Here is a 24972-nt window from a genome sequence, read left to right on the forward strand (position 1 = left end):
GAGAGAGAGAGAGAGAGAGAACTACGTATCTGTCAAACACAGTCATACAGACAACGCCATAAGGATGACGTCATCATTTAAAGACCGCTATATCTTCATTGTTTGGAAAAATTATTGACTATTTGTTCTTTCTATAACCTTAGGTAACATTGGCCTTGCTACAAAGTTCCTGAGGACGTGGAAACACAATGTACATAAGAACTTCAAGTAAACAAACGCATGCATTATAACATCTATACATCTTTGGAAACTTTGGCTTCTGTTATTGTAAGTTTCGTTCAACTACACTCTACCAATGCCTTCCATTTCTGCCAGACGAACGATAGCTTGAAACATAAGTGAAAAATTGCTATAGATATGCAAAATTAACACACAAAGACGATTTTGTCAAACTCAGTCATGCAGACGACACAGTAGGGATGACGTCATCATTTAAAAACCGCTATATCTTCGTTATTTGTAAAAATAATTGGCTGAAACTTCTGGGGAGCATATACGATATGTTTACGCATACTTAGAAGCAATAAAACGATTTTTGATTTCTGAAAGTTGTTATGTCAATACCCCATGGCGGACGGTCCCCTTAAAATACGGTATCCGATTTCGCCAGTAAACCACAATTTTTTAGGAAACTTTATTTTATTCTAAAAAATTGCTACTCTTTAAATAGTTAATTGTGCTTTAAGAAAACATGTGCATTTGTTTTTAAATTTCGGGTGTGTTCAAAAAATCGAGTCTTGGCGACGACTTTTTGTTAAACTTTTGGCTGTGATCAGATCAGTTGATGTCTAGCTGCCGCTCTCAAAATACCTTTCGCTACCCCTCATTTCTTACCTATCTCTATCACAAATGAAATCTTCGTTGCTTCACAAAGTTTAAATTAAAAATCAAGCATGACTCAATTTTCCTTACCTTCTCCAATCTTGCACATTCTCTGTCACATCGAACGTTATAGCAGTAACCTAAGTGTTCGATGACTTTAAAAACCGGCAGAGATCTTTCTTCTTTTTTTTACCTTATTCGAGAGGGTTCCATAATTGAGGTGGGTACAAGTTGACTTATAACTGAAGTTAGGGAAAGTATTTTGAATATGGAAAGGACAACTATCTTTCGCAACAGTTTAGAATTATTATAAATTATCATTCTGCCATTAGCGGCATTTTGCTATTTTGGATTAAACGGGGAATAAAAAAAAAAAAAAAAAAAAAAAAAAAAAAAAAAAAAAAAAAAAAAAAAAAAAAAAAAGCAGCAGCATCTTTGTCACGAATTTAGAAATTTATATGGATACGGTGAGTAACATATTTGTAATAACATATTTACTAAATGCTTTTAATATCATTAATTATCACTTTGATCATGTGTTTCATGCGTTCGTTTGTTTATTATGATCGAAGATGGAGCGTACAGTAAACAAATGGTAAGTTTCCGTTTCAGATGGCGTCATAATTTATTTCAAAGTTCTAAGAAAAATGAAGTAGAACAACACTGGTAATAACAAAATCATATAAAACTAAACTATATACAGATGTGTATATGCGTTCGTTTCTTCGTTATGGTACGAGATAAACGTAAACAAAACATTGGTTGCCATGACGAACAACTGAATGATTCCCGGCCCGTTTCCTGAATTTCTCGAACCAACCTCGAGACACCTTGAATTCCTCCGTCGTAGGATCGGCTGAACTCTTCCCCGCGTCACCCCGAGAGCGCGCCGCCTTCAAGTCACTCTAGATAGCGCTGGCCTTCTCACAAATGATCATTTCAGTGATCGTATCGCCACCAATCTCCTTGTCTTTGATCCATATTAACAAAAGTCGTTCCATCTCTTCAAGGGTAGGGCTATGACGTTTGGAAATAATCGTGATCCCCTTCGAAGGTTTCACTGCTTTAATGGCTGACTTCTGTTTTATGATCGTCAAGATCGTAGACATATTCCGACCATATTGTTTAGCCAGATCACTAACACGTACACCTCGCTCATGCTTTTCTATTATTTCTTGCTTTACCGTAATTCTAATGAAAGCATAGACTTCCTCTTTTTCTCACCACTACTACTACTTCCTGAACCAAAACTAAGCTTTTTAGGACCCATGATTACGGAGCACAGAAAACAACACGTGAAAAGGGAAGACAAAAAACTGTTAAAACTGAGCGAATAGAGGACAACCACACGATGCGCAAGAGATGAGAGGACTGATCAAGGTGACGGTCGATTGGCATCCCTCGGATGTGCTGCCGTCTAGCGGCGTCAACAACAAACGACGCTGGCCGCTTTCGAGAAAAATCCACAGGTAAGCGTATTGTTTACTTCGTATGTTGGAGCAACACTTCGGGAGTCGAGACAGAAATTTGGTCGAATTTTACTTCGTATGTTGGAAACTTCGTATGTTAGGACAATCGTATGTAGAGGTTACACTGTATATTAAATGTTTGATTTATTTACAAGAACAATTTGATATTATAAAAAAAATACAGTATAGTACATAAAAGGTATTGGAAATGGGTGGTAAACACATTGAATAGGAAAGTTGCTCTGTTAGTTGTGCATTTCGAAATAAAGTATGCGATTTTCCATATATACGAGGTCATTGATTGACCAAATTCTCGCATAGTTCGGTGTATGTGTGTATGTATGTATGTATGTATGTATGTGTATATATATATATATATATATATATATATATATATATATATATATATATATATATATATATATATATTATCTGGGATCTCCTCCCAACCGACCAGAATTTTGTGTAGTTTACCCTAATCCCGTTTTCTATGCGGAGGAACCTCTGGCGGAGTGATACGCGCCATGAGGCGACCCAGGGGCAGAGAGCAAGTCCTGTAAGGCACTCGTTGCAGGATGGGAGGGCCATAACCCGAAAGTAGTTCGAGGTAAGTACTGAGGAAAAATACAATTTACTTAAAATTTGTGATTTGTTCCAACACGGAGTACTTACCTCGAACTACTTTCTTAGGAGACTTATACCTTAGGAGGTGGGAGTGGCCTTCTGAACCTAGAGACCGTTGAATGCAGGGAAACAAGGGAACCTAGATAGGAGGCTAGGTTCTGCTGACCCAAGAGAAAAACATGAAAATAGGGAAAACTACGCAAAAAACTATCTTAGTGTCTAAGTAACTCACCTCTGCAACAAATCCTTGGCGCCGTATTCTTTCACTGACAGACGTGTCCCATTGCAGGTGAAGGATTCAAGGGTCATGTAGGGGAAGGTGAAAAATGGGGAAAAGGGGTAAGGAAGGAACCTGTCTCTTGGACTTACCGCCCGCGGCTTCCCCGGGGCTACACCTTAAATCTCTTGGAGCGCGGAAATGATGGGACCGAGCGAGAACCCGTCCAAGGATTTCCTTGAACAATCCTTTAGGTAATGAGCCGTAAAGGTAGATAGTCTGGACCATGTACCTGCTCTCAGAATCTGGCCCACTGCCATATTCCTTTCAAAGGCCAACGAAGTACTCAGGCCCCTAATGTCGTGGGGTCTAGGCTTTTCTTGGAAGAGACCCCCCTGAGCTGCTGTATGCCCTCATGATCACCTGTCGCAGCCAGAAGGAGATCGTATTTTTGGAGACCGCCTTCTTCACAGGTCCTGAGGAGACGAACAGACTCTTGATCTCAGGGCGAGGGTTGGCCGTCCTCTCTGGGTACTTGCGTACTGCTCTGACAGGGGCCAGTAGCAAGTCCCTCGGGTTGTCCGACCGTGGGATAGCTGGCACTGAGAAGCCATCAAACCTAGGGTCCAAAACCGCTGTATTCTGAGTCTTGGCTACGAAGGCGGGTAAGAACCTGGAGGTAGCTTCTTTCCAGCCCTTCGAGTGTGAGACCTCATACGACAGACCATGAATCTCACTCACTCTTTTGGCCGATTCCAGGGCTAACAGAAAGACTGTCTTGAGAGTAAGTTCCTTGTCTAGGATGTCCTTGAGCGGCTCGAAGGGCGGTTCCGAAAGCATCTTCAGTACTTTAGCCACATCCCACTGGGGCACTCTAGCGGCCTGGGGGGAACACCACTGCTCGAAGCTCTTGATGAGCATCGAGATCTGTCTGGAAGAACCTAGGTCGATGCCTTTTAGGAGGAAGACTTGGCCCAATGCCGCCCGGACTCCCTTAATGGCTGGGATGGACGTGCCCACTTCGTCCCTGAAATAGACCAGGAAGTCTGCTATCTCGTGAATGGAAGCCCCTAACGGCTTGATGTTCTTCGAGGAGCACCACTTTGTAAAGGTAGCCCACTTCGCCTGGTATACCGAGACTGACGAACGTCTCAAGTACCCTGACATCCCTGCTGCGGTCTTCGATGAATATCCTTCCTTCCTCAGGAGACGCTCGATAACCTCCACGCGTGAAGGCGGAGGGACCGAGCGTTTTTGTGGAACCTTTGGAAGTGAGGATGCCGGAGAAGGTCTGGTCTGTCCGGAGGAGGCCAAGGAGGAAGGCGTCCAGTTCCTTTAGGTCTGCGAACCATTCTCTCTCCGGCCACCAGGGCGCTACCAAAGTCATCCACAGTTTGTCTGCCCTTCTCACCCTGTTGAGGACCTGTCTGAGCAGCCCAAAAGGGGGGAAGGCGTAAACGTCGAGGTTGTCCAAAGGGTGTTGGAAGGCGTCCTCGAACGCTGCTGTTGGATCTGGCATTTAGTCTCGTGGAGAAGAGGTCTATCACTGGAGAGCCCCATTTCAGGATGAGGGTCTTGGCCACTTCCGGGTGTAGAGACCACCCGGAACCTACCACTTGGCCCATCCTGCTGAGGCCGTCAGTTAGGACGTTTTTCCTTCCGGGAATGAATCTGGCTGTGACTTTGATCTGTTCCTCCTCTGCCCATTCCAGGAACTCCATTGTGAGATTGCACAGCTCCTTCGACTTCAGTCCTTCCTGCTTTTTCATGTATGCCACCACCGTGGCGTTGTCGCATATCAGGGCCACGGTGTTTCCTTGGAGTAGAAGGACGAACTGGGGGCATGCCCTTTGTACGGCCATCACCTCCAGCACGTTTTCCTTTTTCCCTTTGCTGTTTTGTCGAGAAGATGGGCACCCTAACCCTCCTTGGATGCGTCCGTGAACAGCAGCATCTCCGGGGGGTCGGCTGCGAAGGGCATTCCCTTGAGGGTGTTCGTTCTGACCAGCCACCATCCCAGGACATCTTTCATCTCCAGGGACACTGGGACTATCTTGTGCGGGGAGTCCCCCCGTTTCCAGAGCTCTTTCAGGTTCCACTGGACGCTCCTGAGCTTGAGCCTCCCCTGGGGGACTAGCTTCTCCGACACGAGGTGGCCTATCAGTCTTTGTCAGTCCTTGGCTCTCCTGGGCTAGCCCGACAGGAAGGGCCGGAGTATCTGCTCTAGGTTGTCCAGTCTCTCGGCGGAAGGGAAGGCTCTCCCCAACCGGGAGTCTAGGACCATTCCTAGGTAGGTCATCCTGGTGGAGGGTATCAGCTGAGACTTCTCCAGGTTGATGATGAAACCCAAGACGTTGCAGAACCGCAGGAGCTTCGTGCCTTGCTCCTTCAGTGCTTCCTCTCAGGCTGAAAGTAACAACCAGTCGTCTAGGTACCGAATCAGGCGGATGCCCTCTTCGTGTGCCCAGGCTAAAACCTTGCTGCTGCTGCGAAGACGAGCCAGGTCGCTGCCGGGGTGTCCTTTCTGGGTTGGTTAGGTGAAGCGCGGAAAGGGTGAGAGACGTCTGAAGAGGGTCTCCTATGGGCAAGTCTTCTTGCTGGAGGGGGTCTGGGCTCTCCCGCATCCTTCAGTTTCCTGACCCTCTCCACCCTCTCTTCCACAGCCTTCAGGGGGAACACTGACTCTCCCCACAGGGGTAAGTTCCTCAGGGCTCTAGCTTCCCTGTCTGGAAGCCTCCTGACAAGCTTACTAAGTACCGTATCCCTCTTTTGAAGTACCCAGTTGGCTGCCTGCGAGAGGGACTGGTAGGACAGGAACTTGAGGGCCTTTCCCCCAGAGCTAATCAGTTCCTTTAGCAATGTCTGGTTCTCGGGGACCGAGAGGTCGTGCGAGGCCTGAAAACCCGCTAGTGTGCAGGCCCACCAGTCTAGCCACGATGAAACGTAGACTAAGTCCCGGCCCAATTCCTCCATCATGGAAGCCTCCGACGGAGAGAGGCAAACTGGGGCGGAGGACGCTCTATCTTCTGGTTCCACCGTACAGGGACCTGCACGGCGCCCCTCAGGGAGATAAAAGCGCTTCTGAGTCTTGAGACCTTAGAGGAGTTTGGAGGCGCTCTGACTCTTGGGGGCGTCCGCATGGCTGGCTACTACCTTGTTGATATGCTCCATGCCCAGCCTAACATCTCTAGCCAGGGGAAGAGCCAGCGAGGGCCTCTGCTGTACAGGTGTGACCACCAACCTGCTGAGGCCAGAGAGCCAGTCTTCATCCGTCGCGGGCTTCGGCTCGTCTAGCCTGTGATGGCGCCTGATGAGGGCTAGCACTTTTCTGTACGCGGAGGCTTCATCCGTTGAGCCTTCCCCGCCACCTCCTAGGCCTTCCGCCGGCTGGTCCTCTGCCCGAGAAGGTACACCTACGACGGGGGGCTCCGCTTGAGGTGGTGGCATCTTCTTGTTGTGGTACGACTTCGGCGGTTCTGGTTGGAGAACAGGCATCGCCGCTGGGACGGAGACCTCCGTCCTGGACCTGTCTCTCCCTGCGGAGGACCAAGCTGCTGCAGACTTCTTCGTGGTCACTGGCTGTCTCCCACGCTCCGGACGGCCTGTCGAAGGGGCGACTCTCACCGCTGGGCGGATGGAGTCGGAACCTTCGCGGACTTATGCCTGAAGTGAGGATTTTCCCCGATACTCGGACCTGCTGTAGGGGACGTACCTCGTGGAGGGAGAACGAGCTTTTGGGAGCCAGCCAGAGTTACCCGGGACTGCTGAAGCTCCTAGGAGGTGGTTGCGTGGGATGGCGACTCGCACCCATTCCTCCCTAAGAGAATGGCTTCTCCTGTGCTTCCTTCTGGAGGATCTAGAGCACCTCCTGGTGTGGCTAGATCTGGAACGGGAACGGGACCTCTCTCGTCTCCTTTTCGGGTCCCTCGGACCTCCGTCCTCCGAGTTGAAAGAGTACGACTCGAAAGAGGAGACCGAAGATCTGTAGGACCACGCCGAACGGTCTGAGTCGTCCCGCGCCGCTGGTGGTTCTTCTGTTGGTGACGAAGGCTCCAGGAAGACGGGAGGGAGCGTTGCTGAAGGCGCTGGGGGAGAGCGAGGTAACTTCTTACTGGGAAACCACGCCTCGAATTCTTCATCCAGTCTCTTGGCGTCTCCCCCAGCGGCTGACGTACCTTAAATGCAGGCCTAAGAAGCGGGGGAAGAGGCTGTAGCGCACCCACTGCACCTCGTTCCAGGACTCGCACTCCGGACACGTGGCTGTAGGGGAACATACGCTGCCCCTACACAACGAACACAAGGAGTGATGGTCGACCTCCGGCTTAGATAGGAAAGCCCTACAAGATTTACCGGCCATAGGCCCGGGACGACGGGGATGCTCCATAACGAACTAGCAAGGCACCACAAGACACAGGAACACGGAGGGAAAGGGTATGGAATGAACACAATGGAACCACGTGGGGCCAGCGTGGGACACAAAGGGTCGCACTGGGTAAGGAGAGCGGGTCGAGATGTTATGACGACGCGACCAGAAACTAACCGGCAACCGAGACCTGAACGAGCACGCTCTCTGACCCCGCGTCGCCTCATGGCGCGCATCACTCTGCCAGAGGTTCCTCCGCATAGAAAACGGGAGTAGGGTAAACTACACAAAATTCTGGTCGGTTGGGAGATCACAAATACTCCTAAGAAAGTAGTTCGAGGTATGTACTCAGTGTTGGAACAAATACACACACACACACACACACATATACATATACATATATATATATATGCTCAATGACCCTGCATATATGGAAAATCGGATATTTCGAAACACACAACTAAAACAAATAATTCCATGAGGGCCATGGCAACAACTTGCCTATTCCAACATGTTTCCTACCGAATTCCAATACTTTCTATGTGCTATACTGTAATTTTTCATAATATTAAATTGCTATTGTAAATAAATCAAATATTTAACATACTTTAAAGTTCTAGTAACTTGTAAAAGGTTAAAATTACAACCAGGATGGATGTAAATACCGTATATTTCCCGTCATAACACAACCTAAAATACGGACAAATTTTAATCAAGTTTGTCATACCTATTGTATAAGACAACTGGTGAATAGCACAATCATCACTGTATAGACTAGCTTTTGCTGTATTATTGAAAATTCAAAATTATCAAAATAAAGGCAATTTTATATCATGCGTTCCCTAAACACGCCAAAAACCCCAATAAAAAACGACAACTATTTTGTTTACATTTATCTCTGATCATATTGAAGAAATGAATGCATTTACACCTGTGTATAGGTTAGTTTTTGCATCAACAGCTATCTTACCAAGTAGGTAGTAGGTTGGCCAGGGCACCAGCCACCCGTTGAGATACTACCGCTAGAGAGTTATGGGGTCTTTTGACTGGCCAGACAGTACTACATTGGATCCTCCTCTCTGGTTACGGTTCATTTTCCCTTTGCCTACATACACACTGAATAGTCTGGCATATTCTTTACATATTCTCCTCTATCCTCATACACCTGACAACACAGATTACCAAACAATTCTTCATCACCCAAGGGGTTACTGCACTGTAATTGTTCAGTGCCACTTTCCTCTTGGTAAGGGTAGAAGAGACTCTTTAGCTATGGTAAGCAGCTCTTCTAGGAGAAGGACACTCCAAAATCAAACCACTGTTCTCTAGTCTTGGGTAGTGCCATAGCCTCTGTACCATGGCCTTTCACTGTCTTGGGTTAGAGTTCTCTTGCTTGAGGGTACACTCGAGCACACTCTCCTATCTTATTTCTCTTCCTCTTGTTTTGTTGAAGTTTTTATAGTTTATATAGGAGATATTTATTGTTGTTACTCTTCTTAGAATATTTTATTTTCCTTTTTTCCTTTCCGCACTGAGCTATTTTCCCTGTTGGAGCCCCTGGGCTTATAGCATACTGCTTTTCCAACTAGGGTTGTAGCTTAGTAAGTAATAATAATAATAATAATAATATTGATTATATGATGATTTGTTACTACCCATGTTGTACTACTTATTTTTTCTTAGAACTTCAAATAAATGAAATGAATGCCATTTATATAAATTTTTTCTTGCAGACGCCGCCTGAAATGGATAACTTCCATTTGTTTACTGTACGCTTCATCTAAGATCATAATAAACAAACAAACGCATGAAACACACATGATCAAAGTCATAACTGATGATATTTAAATGTACTAAACAAAAAATATGATAGGTTATAACACATTGGTGCCTATGTAATATTAACTGTATAGATGGTTTGAATAAGTTAAGAAATGGTATAAACAATACTTTGTTACTTTATTCGTACATACATATTATTGAGAGCGGCAGCTAGACATCAGCTGATCTGATCACAGTCAAAGGTAAAAAAAAAAGAAGTCAGCAATACTCGATTTTCAAAACACACCCGAATATCTAAAAATAAAAGTACAATTGACTGAGGAGTAGCAATTTTCTAGAATAAAATGTTTCCTAAAAAATAGCTGTTTGCTGACGAAATCGGATACTGTATTTCAATCTAAGCTTGAAATGGATGTATACGCAGTATATTTTTTTAGATACGTATTTAACTGACATTCCAAGCAGCAAAGGGCACTAGGGGTAGCTTAGCTGGATGCGTCTCTATGGTGTTCCGTAACAAGATCAGGTTTAGTCCGAGGTCGTTGGGGAGCAACGTGTGGATGGACTGCGAGTGCACTTACCTCTTCCTCTTGAGCGTCGTCCTCGTGAACGGTGCCCTCATAAGCGTGAGTGTCACCCTCGTGCACGAAGCTTCAACCTCACAAACATGAGCATTGTCCTCGTGATCTAGATTGGCACGATCTATAATGCGAGCGTCCAGACCTAGATCTAGACTACCATGGTAGTGACGATTACATCACGAGACTTTACCTCGTGACGAGGAACACCTCTCACGGGGACGTTGAGAATGTCGGTCTCGTGAGCGTGAAGGTCTAGAGCAGGAATGGCTTCTAGAAGATGACCGTCAAGATCGCGATGACCTGCAATCTCTATGATGACCTAACGATTGTCGCGAATGACGATCGGTAGATGAGTGTCCTGAAGGAAAAGGAGATGGGAGATGGAGAGTCTGGTCCTTGCTCGCCGCTAGTAGGAGTGTTGGTCTCGTGAAGATCAACAACAGCCGGATGATTCCTTTGGGAGATACAGAAGGCAGAAGATTAGGAGACGACGAGGTCCCAAGATGGCAAGCGCAACTGTCGTCAGCAGGACCCTGTTGGAGATGCAAATGCGAGCAATTGCCATGTCTACGCGTGGAAGGTCCAGGTAAGGGCAGCAGGTGGACTTCGCAAACCTCCAGAGCGTAAGATGTTGAAGGCTCTGGAGTTGAATCCTTCCTAACACCTCGCTGAAGGATAAGAAGCAAAGCTTCCTTCGTAGGGGGAGCAGAAACCCCCAAGGACGGCCACGCTTACAGCACATCTGCAAGAGAGAATGGCTCCCTGGCAGCAGGAGGTGAAGTTGCTCCTCTGGGGGAAGCAACTAACTCTCCAGTACCCCCGAGGTTGCCAAGGTGTTATTCAGTCAGTGCTCCTGCTCGATCGCATAACAGAGGAAAGGGAGTTAGGAGGAGCTCTAGAAAGAGGTTTGGGTGTGCGAGAAGAACGCACTTTCTTCGCCTATGAGGAAGAGAACACGCTTCGCCTTCTTCCCCCTGCGGCATCCAAAATTCTCCCATTGGGAAGCAGACCACTCCCTGCACTCATCACAGGGCTAACTCTGCTCGAAGTGATGCCCTCTACTCGGACACATTGAGTGCAGGTCGGTATCCACTGAAGACATGAAGGTACTGCACGCTGCACCCTTATGACCAGGTCACGTTCGCATGAGGGCGTAAAGAAGTACAAGCACACCTGAAAACAGAAAGCAAAAATTACTAAGTCCAATGGCAGCCTTTGGAGGAGAGGAGATGTCTGCTCTCTACAAGCCAAAAAAAAAAAGTGACATAGCTCACAGCTGTGAGAGTATATATAGGCATTCCCCTGCCTACCCACGCAAGTGGTTAGGCAGGTTTGCCACCTCGCACTTTTAGTCTAATGGCTACCTTCCAGCTTTGCCGAAAGATAATCCACATAAATAACGTAAGGTCTGTTAGTATGGGAACAATAATGGTTCATAGGATCATTTAGCATCCCTAATAATAACCACTACAATCATTAATATCACCCAAATTGGTTTGTATCCACGAATATTTGACCATATGGTCTGGCATTGTGAAGCCACTTCGCACACACATGCAACTGGGGGTCGAACTACGCAGTTGTAATATGATGAAAGAAAGGAAGCAGGGGCAGAGGTACATTAGAAAGCTTGAAAGCAAGCAAAGCTAGGGGGCTAAAAATGATGCTGCAATAAAAAAAGTGCCCTCCCTATGAGGATGAATAACAAAGCAAAATGTTAACCATCAAGTTAATATTAACTAGATCTATCTTTTCACATGGCAAAATGATAGGACATACATTTTGAGGGCATGTAGTCTGAATAGGTTTCTGCAATACCCATATCTTCATCTTCTTCTACTTCTTCTTCTTGACCAGGGTGGGCCAGCATGAGAGGGTTCACTTGCATTCCCATCTGAAAATATATTTCATCACATAAGAAAAATTTATTCACTATGGATTTCCATACCTTCCAAAGCTACACCTGGAAACAAAACATTTTATAATGAATTAAAAAGCTGACATAATTAGACAAAAAGCAGGAACAACTTTAGATACAACATTAATACAGGAAAGCATAACCTCAAAATAGGCAATACTCTACACTAATGGATATAAACTAACTCTACATTATGACAGCACAAAATATCCAAGCCTATCTCCCACATGAAAAATGTTAAAAGAAATGTTCATACCTGCATATTCTCATAATTCACTTGATGGGTAGCACTACTATTACACATCCAAAACATCAAATCACTCACCCCCATATTGAATGGGGCTACAAGTAAATCCTGCATTTTCAAAACAGATTCTCGACAACATTGAAGCATTTCCATCTGAATACCCTGATCAGAAAAGGCTAGTTGTATATTTTGTGGCCACCCACACAATCTACATATCATTTTCTGATTATTCTCTTGGTAGTCCCTATGCATTGGACATTTCAAGTTTAGAGCATTATTAGATGCCACATAATTCTGCGCACCTTTTAAATACAAAAGGAAAGTTTTGTAGCGCTCAATCTGTAGATTATTCCTATAGCTAATCTGGTCAATGCCTCTTTTCTTAGGGGCTTTGACAGATTTACTGACTGGTGCAACATCTGACTTCTGTTTTCCTCTTTTATTTGGCCTAATTTTACCTGTTGTTGCTTCTGGCTTTCTTTCCATACGTGTTGCTTCTGGCTTTTTTTTCACATGTGTTGCTTCAAACGTTTTTTCCGCACATGTTTCTTTTAGAAAATACCTAGTTATTTTTCTCATACCGTGTTCATTTCTATCATCAACACCTTTCTGACCAGCTCTGCCATCCTTCAACTTAAGATTAGATATTTCAATTATTTCATCATTACCATAGGAAGTTTTTGCTTTTCCTTTAGTGCCACATTCTTCTATAACAACAATGTCATCACATTCATGAGCATTTAATATACTATTAGTATTGATGGAGAGACTGTTCACCTTCTTAGCACAACTTTCTTCTATAATTTCTAGTGAGTCATTCAAAACATTTGGAATGGGCTTGGAAACAGAAGCAGAACTCGCAGATGAAGCTGACAGCTGGACGCTTGAATCAGACTTCACTTCTTCGGGGAAAAAACCAAAATTAGGCAATTCTGTATCCCTGTTTATGCCATACTTGCTTGGCGACGACGACGGACTGACATTTATCCATTCAAAACTTTTTTCACACGGAGACACCTCACTGTCACTTTCCTTCTGAACTTGAATCACTTCAGGAAGATCCGGCAATTCAATAGCATCCTCCATTTTCGGAAACCTAAATTTGTTGTGTTCAACAACTACATCTAATTATACAGTACCAAAAAATCCACTGAATAGTAAACTCTATCTAATAAAATTTGGACTGCCAACTGAAATAAAAGCAGTCATGAGTCTCTCTCTCAATACAGGGGAATATTTTACTATAACTCTTGATACCCATGCAACAACCCTTAAAAACTCAAATCTTTGTTAGAATAGCATACTGTTGGATATACAATAAATAAAAGGAAGGAATGAATAAAAATATACATAAAAACTATATCGTAAAAATTACACCTTATAGAGCATTACATGGTTGCAATATATCTTATGAAATCCATCACTGTATTGGTGAATAGCAATTTCATGGACTGATGAGCTACAATAGTACTTGAACTTGATAAGACTTAGAACTTAGCAGTGGAATCTAAAACAACAGATTTCAGTTCTAAGACTCATCCAAGCCCAAAAAGAATAATGAGATTTTTATTCTGTGACTTTGAAGTACATAAATATAGCTGTTTTGCCGTGTGCTAAAAGTTCTAAAATAGAGCAGAGTAAATCACCAGATGAACAACTGGGCAAAGTGACTGAGTGAACAATTACCTAAGAACTGATAATGTCAATATGTCAGATGCGACTGATTTTAGTTGTAATTGAGTTTAGATGGTGCTTGTTTTCATGATTATGCTAATTATGTTTTTCTTGTCTTTAGCTGTACAGTATTAAATCATGGTAGAAAGGTAATTCTTCTTGTCCAACATTATATTTTACGACGTTTCATTTCATCTTGTCATTCAACTGAAAAGAAATATAATTTAACCATAAAAGAAACCCTTTCTGGTACAACCCAGAAACATAAGTGTTGGGTTACCCTTAAATCTGCACTCTTTGCTGTAGATGCAACAGTTCCTCCTTTACTTAAACCAGATGGCTTGGTCACTCACTGTCCCAAGAAAGGCAACCCTCTGGGCTGATGGGTTTGACGGTAAGCAGAGTAATGAGAAACTTGATCCTCCTCATTCCTGTTTTCTAAAGGCTAAACTAACTAGTTTAGCTTTCTTATCTCGTGAAATTAAAGCTCTCTTGAAGGACCTTGATGCTTCTATAAGTGTAGGCCCAAATAATATTTGTTCTTTGTTTTTTACAGACTGAAGATTTATTGGCTCTAAAGTTATTCGTTATCTTGTGCAACTTAGCCAGAATAGGAACTTTTAGCACTAAATGGAAAATTGGTAATGTTACTCCAGTAAGTAAATGTGATTGTGGTAACTCACGTCCAACTGATCACCGCACAATTTCCATTACTCCCATATCATCCAAAGTTTTGTTAAGTATTTTAGCAAAACATCTAAATAGGTTTACTGAAGGTAATCACCTGTTCCCTAGTTTGAAATTTAGCTTTCGTAAAGGCCTTGGAGCATGTGATGCCCTTCTTACAATATCCAATGCTGTACAGAAATCCTTTGATTGTGGTCAGGAAGTTCATATGATTGGCATTGATTTCAGTGCTGCCTTTGATATTGTTTAGTCATGAAGCCCTTGTTTTCAAACTTAAACAGTTGGGAGTGGCTGGGTCTTTTCTTAGTATCATTATTGACTTTTCAACAAATAGATAGCAAAGAATTGTTGATGGGCACCTTAGTGAGTATAAGAATGTGATATCAGGTGTTCCTTGGGGTAGTGTTTTTGGCCCATTACTTTTATACTATATACACATGACGTGGTTTGCCCTAGAAAACTAGCTTGTTGCATATGCCTGAATGTAGATCTGGGTTTGCTGAATCCCTTAACAGAGAATAGGTAAATTGGTGCATACTGTAGAGCAAATTATGGGGCATGAGGATGAATCCTAACAAAACTCAAAGTATGATTCTAAGTAGGTCAAAAACAATTGTTCCTCAACATCTGGATCTCCACATTGATAATGTAATTTTATGACAGTTTTAAAATCTTAGGTGCCATTCTCGACAGTGAGTTTACTTTAGGGAAACACATTCGGTTTGTGTCTGAAAAAAAACTGGCTTATCAAGTAAGTCTTCTAAGATTTTTGGTAATCAATCTAATTTGAAGAAGTGTTTTAATTCTTTCATTCTACCTCGTTTCGGGTAGTAATACATCGAGATACGAGATTCCCAACATACGAGCAATTTGAGATACGAGTAAGCTCCTGAGCAAGTTTTGCATATTGATACAAGCACGCTTACAAATGCTAATGCTAGGTGGTCGAGCGTGAGGGAGCTGCTCTCGAGGTCGCAACACTACTTCATTTTGCGTGATCTCCGGCATCTGAACACATCTCCGAGCATCGCCAATACAGTTTGCATTATTTACACGTTTTTAACATTAATTTGTGGACAATCAACTCAATAATCATGGGTCAAAAGCAAGTGAGTGGAAACCAAGGCAGTGATAAGAAAGAGCACATGATGACGATTGAGAGTGGTGTTGAGTGTCAGATTTGGCCCGCCATTACCAGAGAAGTACATCGACAATATGTGCCATCTTCAAAAAGAAGGTTGCTTTTGAGAGCACGAAGCCTTCGAAAGGCCTAACTATCCTGTCAAAGCTACGAAGTGATGTAAATGACGACATGTAAAGGTTTCTGTTGTTGTGGATTAAGGAGAAGCAGTTGGAGGGAGATAATGTGACAGACAATCATCTGTGAAAAGGCCAGCAGAAACTACGATGAACTGAAACAAAGGGAGGCCAGCCATGACTGGTTTGATAACTCCAAAAAGCAAACCAGGATTCACTTGGTTGTGAGACATAGGGAAGCTCCAAGTTCCGACGATAAAGCCGCGGGGGACTACATTACATTAAACATTTTGCTTCACTTGTTGCTGAAGAAGGGTACATTCCCCAAAAATTAAACTAGCCTGTTTTCGAAGAAGATACCCAGGACATTCATCACGGAAGAGAAGACGAAACTGCCAAGACTTAAACCCATGCTGGATCGACTGACTCTAGCTTGTGTGCCCATGCCAGCGATTACTGTAAGGTTAAGCTACTGCCGGTGTACCACTCAGAGAACCCACGTGCTTTCAAGAGCCAAAGGACCTTGGAAGAAAAATTTCAAGTCATGTGGCGCGCAAATCCTAACGCTTGAGTTACGAGACATTTCCTCACAAAATGGGTTAATATATACTTTGGTTCGGCAGTCGAAAAGTATTTGTTGGAGAAAAACTTGCCGTTAAAATGTCTCCTGATCCTAAACAATGACCCTGGTTACCCTCCTGTTCTTAAAGAGCACTTTTATGATGAATTCAAGTTCGTCAAGGTACTCTATCTCCTGCCCAACACCACGCCACTCCTCAAGCCCATGGACCAACAGGTCATTTCAAACTTCAAGAAACTACACGAAGCATTTGTTTACACACTGCCTCTATGTCAAACACAACAGCAATCTCACCCTTCGTGATTACTGGAAGGACCCCTTCAATATTGTTCATTGCTTGAAAATTATTGATGAAGCACGGCAGGGTGTAACGCAAAGAACCTTAAATTCAGAGTGGAAAAAATTGTGGCCAGATTTCGAAGCTGAAAAAGACGCTCAAGGTTTCGATATGCCGCAGCCTGACCCCAAACCCACAGTGTTTCATATTACTGTATCAAGACGGCACTTGCCTAAGTTATTCCCGTAATATCTTGAAAGGGAGACGGAAACAAGCCTCCTAGGAGTTTTTTTTTTTTTTTTTTTTTTTTTTTTTAAAGGCCTGAAACAAGTGAAGGCATAAGGGAGGCAAAAAGAACTTAGACAGTGAGGAATAGTAAAAGAAATAAAAAAAATAAAATAAAAAATAAAATGTGCAAGATTAAAGTTTATGTTAAAATCAACTGTAGGTGTAAGGTAATTTCACTTAAGTATATTTAAAATTTGTTAAGATATGTAGTGTAAGCAACAGTGTAAATAGCTAAGAAACGTGTACCATCCAAGCCTCTTTACTTTCCTTCCTCCAACCCCCTCCTCGGACACGATAAGTTCTGGCAAAGAGCTTTTTCAGCGGCCACCACAGAATGCTTCGACTACAGTCTGCAATTATTACTATGATATCTATGTTTTTAGTTTAGAAAATAAGCTATATTTCTGTTCAAGAAGAGTTAAAATTAAAAAATGTGACTTTTAACAATGTTTATAATTTTAGAGTACTATTCATCATCTTTGAAAAAATGTAAACAAACCACCTAAGCCATCACTTGGCAGAAAATGAAACAATCCTAGATAAATGCAAGCAAATGATTTTACTTAATGTTAAGATAAAATTAATTCTTATTTTTTTTTTCATTTTACTCACACACAACTACAGTAAATGATTATACTGAGAATATTATAAGTTAAGTCGGTCCTTCCAAACTACTGTGTAAGTAAAAAAAATTCATAAGATGATGGAAATACAAGCATAACAGCAGTTTATTTGTTCGGTTATTGTGGCTATATGGGTTTACGGTATGATTATAACGTAACTAACGATACTTTTATGATTTATCTTTTAATTTTCTAACCCATTGAAGTAGAATATTTGATAAATATAACTACTGGGTTATAGTAAATCTTGGATTAGGCTACTAGGCAAGAGACGACCTTCAGGCATTGTGCCATGTTTCAAGTTTACTGCGTACGACGTTCAAAAATGGTTATTACTGTAATACCATTATTACTAGCTAACCTACAACCCTAGTTGGAAAAGCAAGATGATATAAACCAAAGGGCTGAAACAGGGAACAATAGCCCATTGAGGAAAAGAAATAAACAAAAGATATAAGAAGTAATGAACAATTAAAATAAAATATTTTAAAAACGTTAAAACAGATATTTCATATATATATATATATATATATATATATATATATATATATATATATATATATATATATATATATATATATATATATATATATATACCATAAAAAACTTATGTCAGCCCGTTTCAACATAAAAACATTTGCTGCAACTTTGAACTTTTAAAGTTCCATTAGTTTGAATACCAGATTAGGAAGATCATTCCACAACTTGGTCCCAACTAGAATAAAACTTCTAGAATACAGTGTAATATTGAACTTCATGATGGAGAAGGCTTGATTATTAGAATCAATTTTATGCCTGGTATCACGAACAGGAAGGAACTGTCCGGGAAGATCTGAATGTAAAGGAAGGTCAGAATTATGAAAAATATTATGCAACATGCATAATGAACTAATTCAACGACAGTACGAGATTAATATCTACATCACGGATAAGAAATTTAATAGACCGTAGGTTCCTGTCCAACAAACTAAGATGAGAATCAGCAGCTGAAGACCAGACAGGAGAACAATGCTAAAAACAAGGTAGAAAGAATTAAAACTTCTTCAGTATACAGTGATCATCAAAAATCCTAAATACTTTCTTAATAAGCCATTTATTTGAACAACTGAAGATGACACAGACCTTAAACGTTTCTCAAAAGTAAATTTGCTGTCGAGAATCACACCTAAAATTTTTAAGTGTCATACAGAGTTAAAAACATATTACCAATACCGAGATCTGGATGTTGAAGAGCCACAGTCCTTGACCTACTAAAAATCATACTTTGAGTTTTTTTAGGATTCAACTTCATACCTTATATTTGCACCATGCCCAAATTATAGCTAGATCTCTATTCAGGGATTCAGCAACCTAAGATCTACATTCAGGATATGGAATTCATGCAAAGTGTAGCATCATCAGTATAAGTAACAAGCATGTTTTTTAAGCCAAACCACGTGTATATAGAATGAAAAGTAATGGGCGAAGAATACTACCCTGAGGAAAACCAGATATCCTATGCCTATACTCACTATGGTGCCAATCAACAACTCTTTGAAATCTATTACTTAACAATTCAATAATAAAGCCAAGATAATCGTTGTATGAAATATATACAGCACACAATTACAATAATGGTGTTTATTGTAAATGTAGGCTACCTTTGTAGCCTACTAAGTTGTCCGAACGAAAACAGGAAATACTTACAGTACAGTCAAGCTTTACTGTAGTGATAGTAGTATATTACAATTTTATAGGTAGTAGGTTGGCTAGGGCACCAGACCTGTTGAGATACTACTGCTAGAGAGTTATGGGGGCCCTTTGGCTGGCCAGACAGAGCTACATTGGATCCTTCTCTCTCGTTACGGTTCAAATTCACTTTGCCTACACATACACAGAAAACCTGGCATATTTACAGATTCTCCTCTGTCCTCATACACCTGACAACACTGAGATTACCAAAACATTACTTCACCTAAGGGGTTAACTACTGTACTCTAATTGTTCAGTGGCTACTTTCCTCCTGGTATTGGCGTCAATGACCTTAGATAATTTCCTCTTGGTAAAGGTAAAAGAGACTCTTCAGCTATGGTAAAACAGCTTTTCTAAAAGGACACTCCAAAATCCAACTATTGTTCTCTAGTCCTTGGTAGTGCCATAGCCTCTGTACCATGGTCTTCCAATGTCTTGGGTTAGAGTTCTCTTGCTGAAGGGAACACTCAGGCACGCTATTCTAAGTAATTTCTCCTCTTGCTTTGCTACATATTTTTGTGGTTTATATGCTTACTGTTCTTAATATACTGTATCTAATTTTTCCTTGTTTCCTTTCCTCACTAGGCTATTTTCCTTGTTGGGGCCCATGGGCTTATAGCATTCTGCTTTTCCAACAAGGGTTGTAGCTTAGCAAGTAAAAATAATAATAGTAATATACACTACAGTATCAACGAGTGTTATACAGTATTACTAAATACGAACAACTAGGCTGCGATGGAAACCAAGTAAAAACAATATTAGGCAGCGCTTGGTGTAATTATCTGAGCCTAGGCAATGGCAGCAAGTTGTTAGGTCAGACGTCAACCCAACCTAGAGCAACCTATATTCACGATTTTTCCTTCATAGTGCCTGTCCCTATAACTTAACCCTTGCATAAAACAAGGGATGGCTGTACTGTATTCATCTATTTTGCTGTGTTAGGCACGTGGGCTAGTAATTTGCCATTTCAATTATTTAATTTATCCGTTAGTACGGTTATTTCCCACTCCACCATTCTGGCAAGTTTGTTACGCTCATTAGTCCCGTGGGGTAGTACATACAATAGTTAAAAAGGTTTTGAATTTAATCCAGTTCGAACAGACATATGCTGAATACTAAATCATGCTCTACTAAACAAATTACTTTTTAACATACATACTTGAAATTATTGTATGATTAACTGAATAAAACCACTGATACACAAAGTTAACAATGAGGGAGAATTGTAGCTCTGCACTTCAGATCTGATTGAACACTGGACTTGGCTTCCTTTGCCATCACCAGACAAAATATATGAGACATGTTCAACCATAACCAATAATTATCAACATGAATAAAATAAGAGCTTCAATTAAATTGAGTAAAATTATAGAATAGTGCAATTTTTCTTCATCCAAGGGGTTACTGCAATGTAATTGTTCACTGGCCACTTTCCTCTTAGTAAGGGTAAAAGAGAGACTTTAGCTATGGTAGGTAGCTCTGCTAAGAGATGGAATTCCAAAGTCAAACCATTGTTCTCTAGTCTTGGTTAGTGCCATAGACTATGTACCATGCTTGAAGGTACACTCAGGCATACTATTCTGTCATTTCTCTTCCTTCGTTAAAGTTTTTTATCATTTATATAGGAGATATTTAATTTAATGTTACTGTTCTTAAAATATTTAATTTTTCCTTGTTTCCTTTCCTCACTGGGCTATTTTCCCTGTTGGAGCCCCTGGCCTTACAGCATCCTGCTTTTCCAATTAGGGTTGTAGCTTAGCTAGTAATAATATTTATAATAAAAATAAATGGTCTGTAGAAAATAATTGATTTTTAATGTATTTAGTCCTGTTTTGAATGTTTTTGATAATGATTCCTGGCAGAAATCTAGTTTTTGAGTTACGGTGGGTTAACTATCAAAACTGAAAAGCTATGGCTTCAAACCACCCTAAAATATAGGCTACTAGTCTACTTAAGATTATATTTAAATTAACCTTTTTCAAACTTTGTTTTTGCCAGTCATTGTCATAAAAAGAGTCATCATAATAAAGAAGACAGTTACCATAAACAAAACTGAGTAACGGTAATGAAGCACTGTCAAAACACAGGAAGTTTTGTTTGCAAGGATTTGAGATGAATAGAAAATAGGGTTTTCCATCCAACTTTCTACGGTCATTCGTAGCAGTGTTTATCGTACTACAAAAACTTCCTTAATTAATTGAGGTAATAATTAACTGGTATTTGCTCTTCTGAAATTGTATAATTATCAATTACACAAGCCTAACACAAGGGTGAATACACACTGAACAAAGGGGCAAGTTGTAGCTTCGTCTTCCAGCATCGGTTCGAACATGGACTTGGGTTCTATTCCCAAACATCAGAATAAATATATCACCCATGTTGCTACCTTTACCTTTTATTATTATCATTAAACAGTAAATAAGATAAGATTAACATTTAAAGTGCATATTCCAATATTGAAAACAAATAACAGAGGTTTAGAATATAAAACGTTTGGCTCCTTAGTGTGTTTGAACAAGTAACTTACAACAGAAGCACCACATATCAGTTTTAATGAACAACCAGGTGGAAAGAGGTTCCTGTAACCTGAGCTTTTAGCCAAAGGAGCAAAAGGGATATTTTTTTTATTGAAAGCCGTATTTTCATTAATAGAGATTTCTGCCGGTAGTATATGGGATTCAAAATAGTGTATTTGCAATGATCTATTAAATTGTGTGATTTAATTTCCATCTATAACTAAACCTTAAATTGTATCTTTTGATACTGAAAGGAAGAGGCTATTTAGCCGGTCCCGGTAAAATAGACAAACCTACTATTAAGCTTATTTTGCCGGTCCCGGTAAAATAGACAAACCTGCTTTTAAGCTTGTTTTGCCGGTAAATATAAATAATTACAATAAAACTAAAAAATCCCAAAGCCCTTAAAACAAATTTATCTATATAATTTTAAAGACAATTTTGAATCTTGTTCACTACAAATTAAAAAAAATCATGAAAACGATTCTTTAATTAATTATAAAAAATAAATACAACTCTCAGAATTTTTAGGCATAACAGTCTCTGCAAATCCAAAACTTTCCTTTCGGGAGCGTTCTTTTACCAATACACTTAAGGTGCACCCACTGAAGACAACAGTCACAGACCACAGAAACCATCTTGCTCAAATCCTGACTACAGACCTCACACGTCCACCGTGCTATTGCAGGGCACTTTGTAAAACAGCTTAAACACTTTCTTATCACGGTCTGTTCTTATCATCTTTAGGTAAGACAAGAACTCAAGCAGTGAATGATGGCTTGCTGTCATAGACTTCAACTCTGAAACTGAGACTTTAGCCTATTATTAGGCCTCTCACCTAGAGTGTTTGAGCCCCTCTACTCATTGCTTTCTTATTTGATGCCAGTTAGAATCATAGTAATGAAGTACATTATGCAATTGTGTGGCTCTAAGTTCTTTATAAAGAACATTGTATTCTTCTTCAGATCTTGAATATGCCAACTTCTGAATGATCTCCAAGATAGTGGTTTTCTCACCACCAGCAATACCCATTTTCTCAGTTGTAATTTCATGCTTGAATGTTCTAGGAACATGATAAAGGCATATTTGAAGGTTAGCATTTGGAATTTCTTCAGTGAATACAGTTCTTTCGACCACATCTCTGTCTGTGAGAATAACTCTGATGTCAATCCATTTGTGATTTTTGGTTTTGAAGAGCTGAACTATGAAGGCTGCTGTAATTTGTTTCACCAATGCCATCAACAGTAGTCATGAGACAGAATGGCATCCTGAGTTCATTTGCCTTGTGAGTAGCATCAGCAAGTATGAGCTCAGGAAACTGGCTGAGGGTGTGCTGCATGGATGCATCTTGGATAAATATGCCAGCCAGTGAGTTGTTCTTATCTCTTAGGTAATCTGTAGAAAGCCCTGGCTGGGATTTAAGTAATCAGCAATCTGCTATAATTCGCTCACTTCTGTGGAAGGTTTGAGCTTAGCAGCTGTGCCAATGTTGTGAAATATAATTGTAAGAAGAATTCTTGCCGAGTGCTATTTTAAAAACATTGCCTTTTAGATAAGAGCCTTTTCAAGTTTGTAAGATAGAACTGTTCAACAACCAATTTTTGTTTTTTATACATTTGGTCAACAACTACTTTTCAATATATTTGCCATTAACTTGTTAGATAATTTCTTGCTCAGTACTTTTTTATACATTTGCATACAACATTGCCAGGAACCTATAAAACAATAAAATATTCATATTTGTTTGAGACCGGCAAAATAAGCTTCAAAGCATGTTTCTCTATTTTACCGGACCGGCAAAATAAGCTTCAAAGCATGTTTGTCTATTTTACCGGACCGGCAAAATAAGCTTAAAAGTATGTTAGTCTATTTTACTGGGACAGGTTAAATAGCCTATTCGATACTGAAAACAAAAAATTGGTTTAAAACATAATTCATCAGGTCCTTTATTACGTTCAAATGTGTACCTTACAACTGAGGCACTATCAAATTTTTTCCTGAACTATCTCAAATTTTACTTAAATGAAAATCTGTAACTTTGTTAATAGTAGTTTCCAACAGTAGTGAATTGGATTCAAAACAATGTATTTGCATACAACTATCAAATATTGCAAGTTCCGTCCTAAATTATATTGCACTGTTCTACAATTAAATCAATAAATCTTATGTTTTTTTTTTTTTTGTGTGTGTAAATGTGGTTTCATTGTATATTATTACATCTCAATGTATCCTAGTATTCCAACTACTTTTTCTTATAGGAAAAATTACGCTCCCTTCGAAAATAACACTCGTTCCCGTCGCAAATGAATAGTTACAGAAATATATATACATCTATATCCGCCGATAATGGGGGACCCCCAGTGGGAACTCGGGGTTTTGGGTGGGGAAAACATACTGGGGAATCGATATATAACCGTAATTCAGTCCTTTTCTTCTCTATACATTTCTTTCTGGTATTTATTATAACCGTAGGAAAAGACAAATCAGCATACCTGGATATATTTGGGAGGAGCCGTTTCAAAGGTTATTTCTTGTAGTAATACAGTAACCAGTGCTGCCAACGCCTGATGTAGATTAAATGTTAGCATTCCATACCTGATGTAGATCAAATGTTAGCGTTTCATGCTAACATTAGCACCCATTTGTTCGTTTGTTCGTTCGCCCCACCTTCCGTCCTTCGTTTCTCTCCATTATTACTCTTTTTATTACCGTATTATTTTCTCATTTTATATTCCCATTCAATATAATTTATCATACATTCCATTTTACCTTCCTATATTGGGTTTATTTGTTTTGTTATTTCCTTTCCCATTTGTACATACGTTCGTTTCATCAGTTTCCGATCTGCGCATATATCCCCCCGCCCCCTGCGCAGGAGTTTCCACTCCCCCTTTTACTCTTTTTATTAGTGTTATTTTCTCATTTTTTATTCCCATTCAATATTATTTATCATTCATTCCATTTTACCTTCCTATATTGGTTTTATTTGTTGGGTTATTTCTTTATCCCTTCCCGGTTTCACATAAATACTTACCCTGGACTAGTTTTTTTATCCAGTTAATTCTCGGTATGATCTCCTCATTTTATATTCCCATTCACTATTATTTAACGTTCATTCCATTTTATCTTCCTATATTGTTTGTATTTATTTTTGTTGGTTAGTTCCTTTTCTCTCCTCTGTCTTATAAAACTTTTCTTTCGTCTAGTTTCCGTAATTAGTTCATTCATGTTTTCTCTTTTGTTCGTTGTTTTTCCCTTAACCAATCATCACTCTAGCCCTATTCAGATATCTCCCTACCCCCCCCCTTCCTTTATC

The 24972-nt window shown here is 40.6% G+C and overlaps 1 protein-coding gene across 1 annotated transcript in view; it reads right to left on the minus strand.

Annotated features, from left to right (window-relative positions):
• sno (strawberry notch) overlaps nt 1-24972 on the minus strand; it is a 276724-nt gene that overhangs the window by 108782 nt on the left and 142970 nt on the right. The window contains exon 8 of the mRNA XM_068368814.1: nt 11638-11752. Within this exon, the coding sequence (XP_068224915.1) occupies nt 11638-11752 (115 nt within the window). The remainder of the gene's footprint in view (nt 1-11637; nt 11753-24972) is intronic.

This window comes from Palaemon carinicauda, chromosome 3, assembly GCF_036898095.1.
Source record: "Palaemon carinicauda isolate YSFRI2023 chromosome 3, ASM3689809v2, whole genome shotgun sequence".
NCBI lineage: Eukaryota > Metazoa > Arthropoda > Malacostraca > Decapoda > Palaemonidae > Palaemon > Palaemon carinicauda.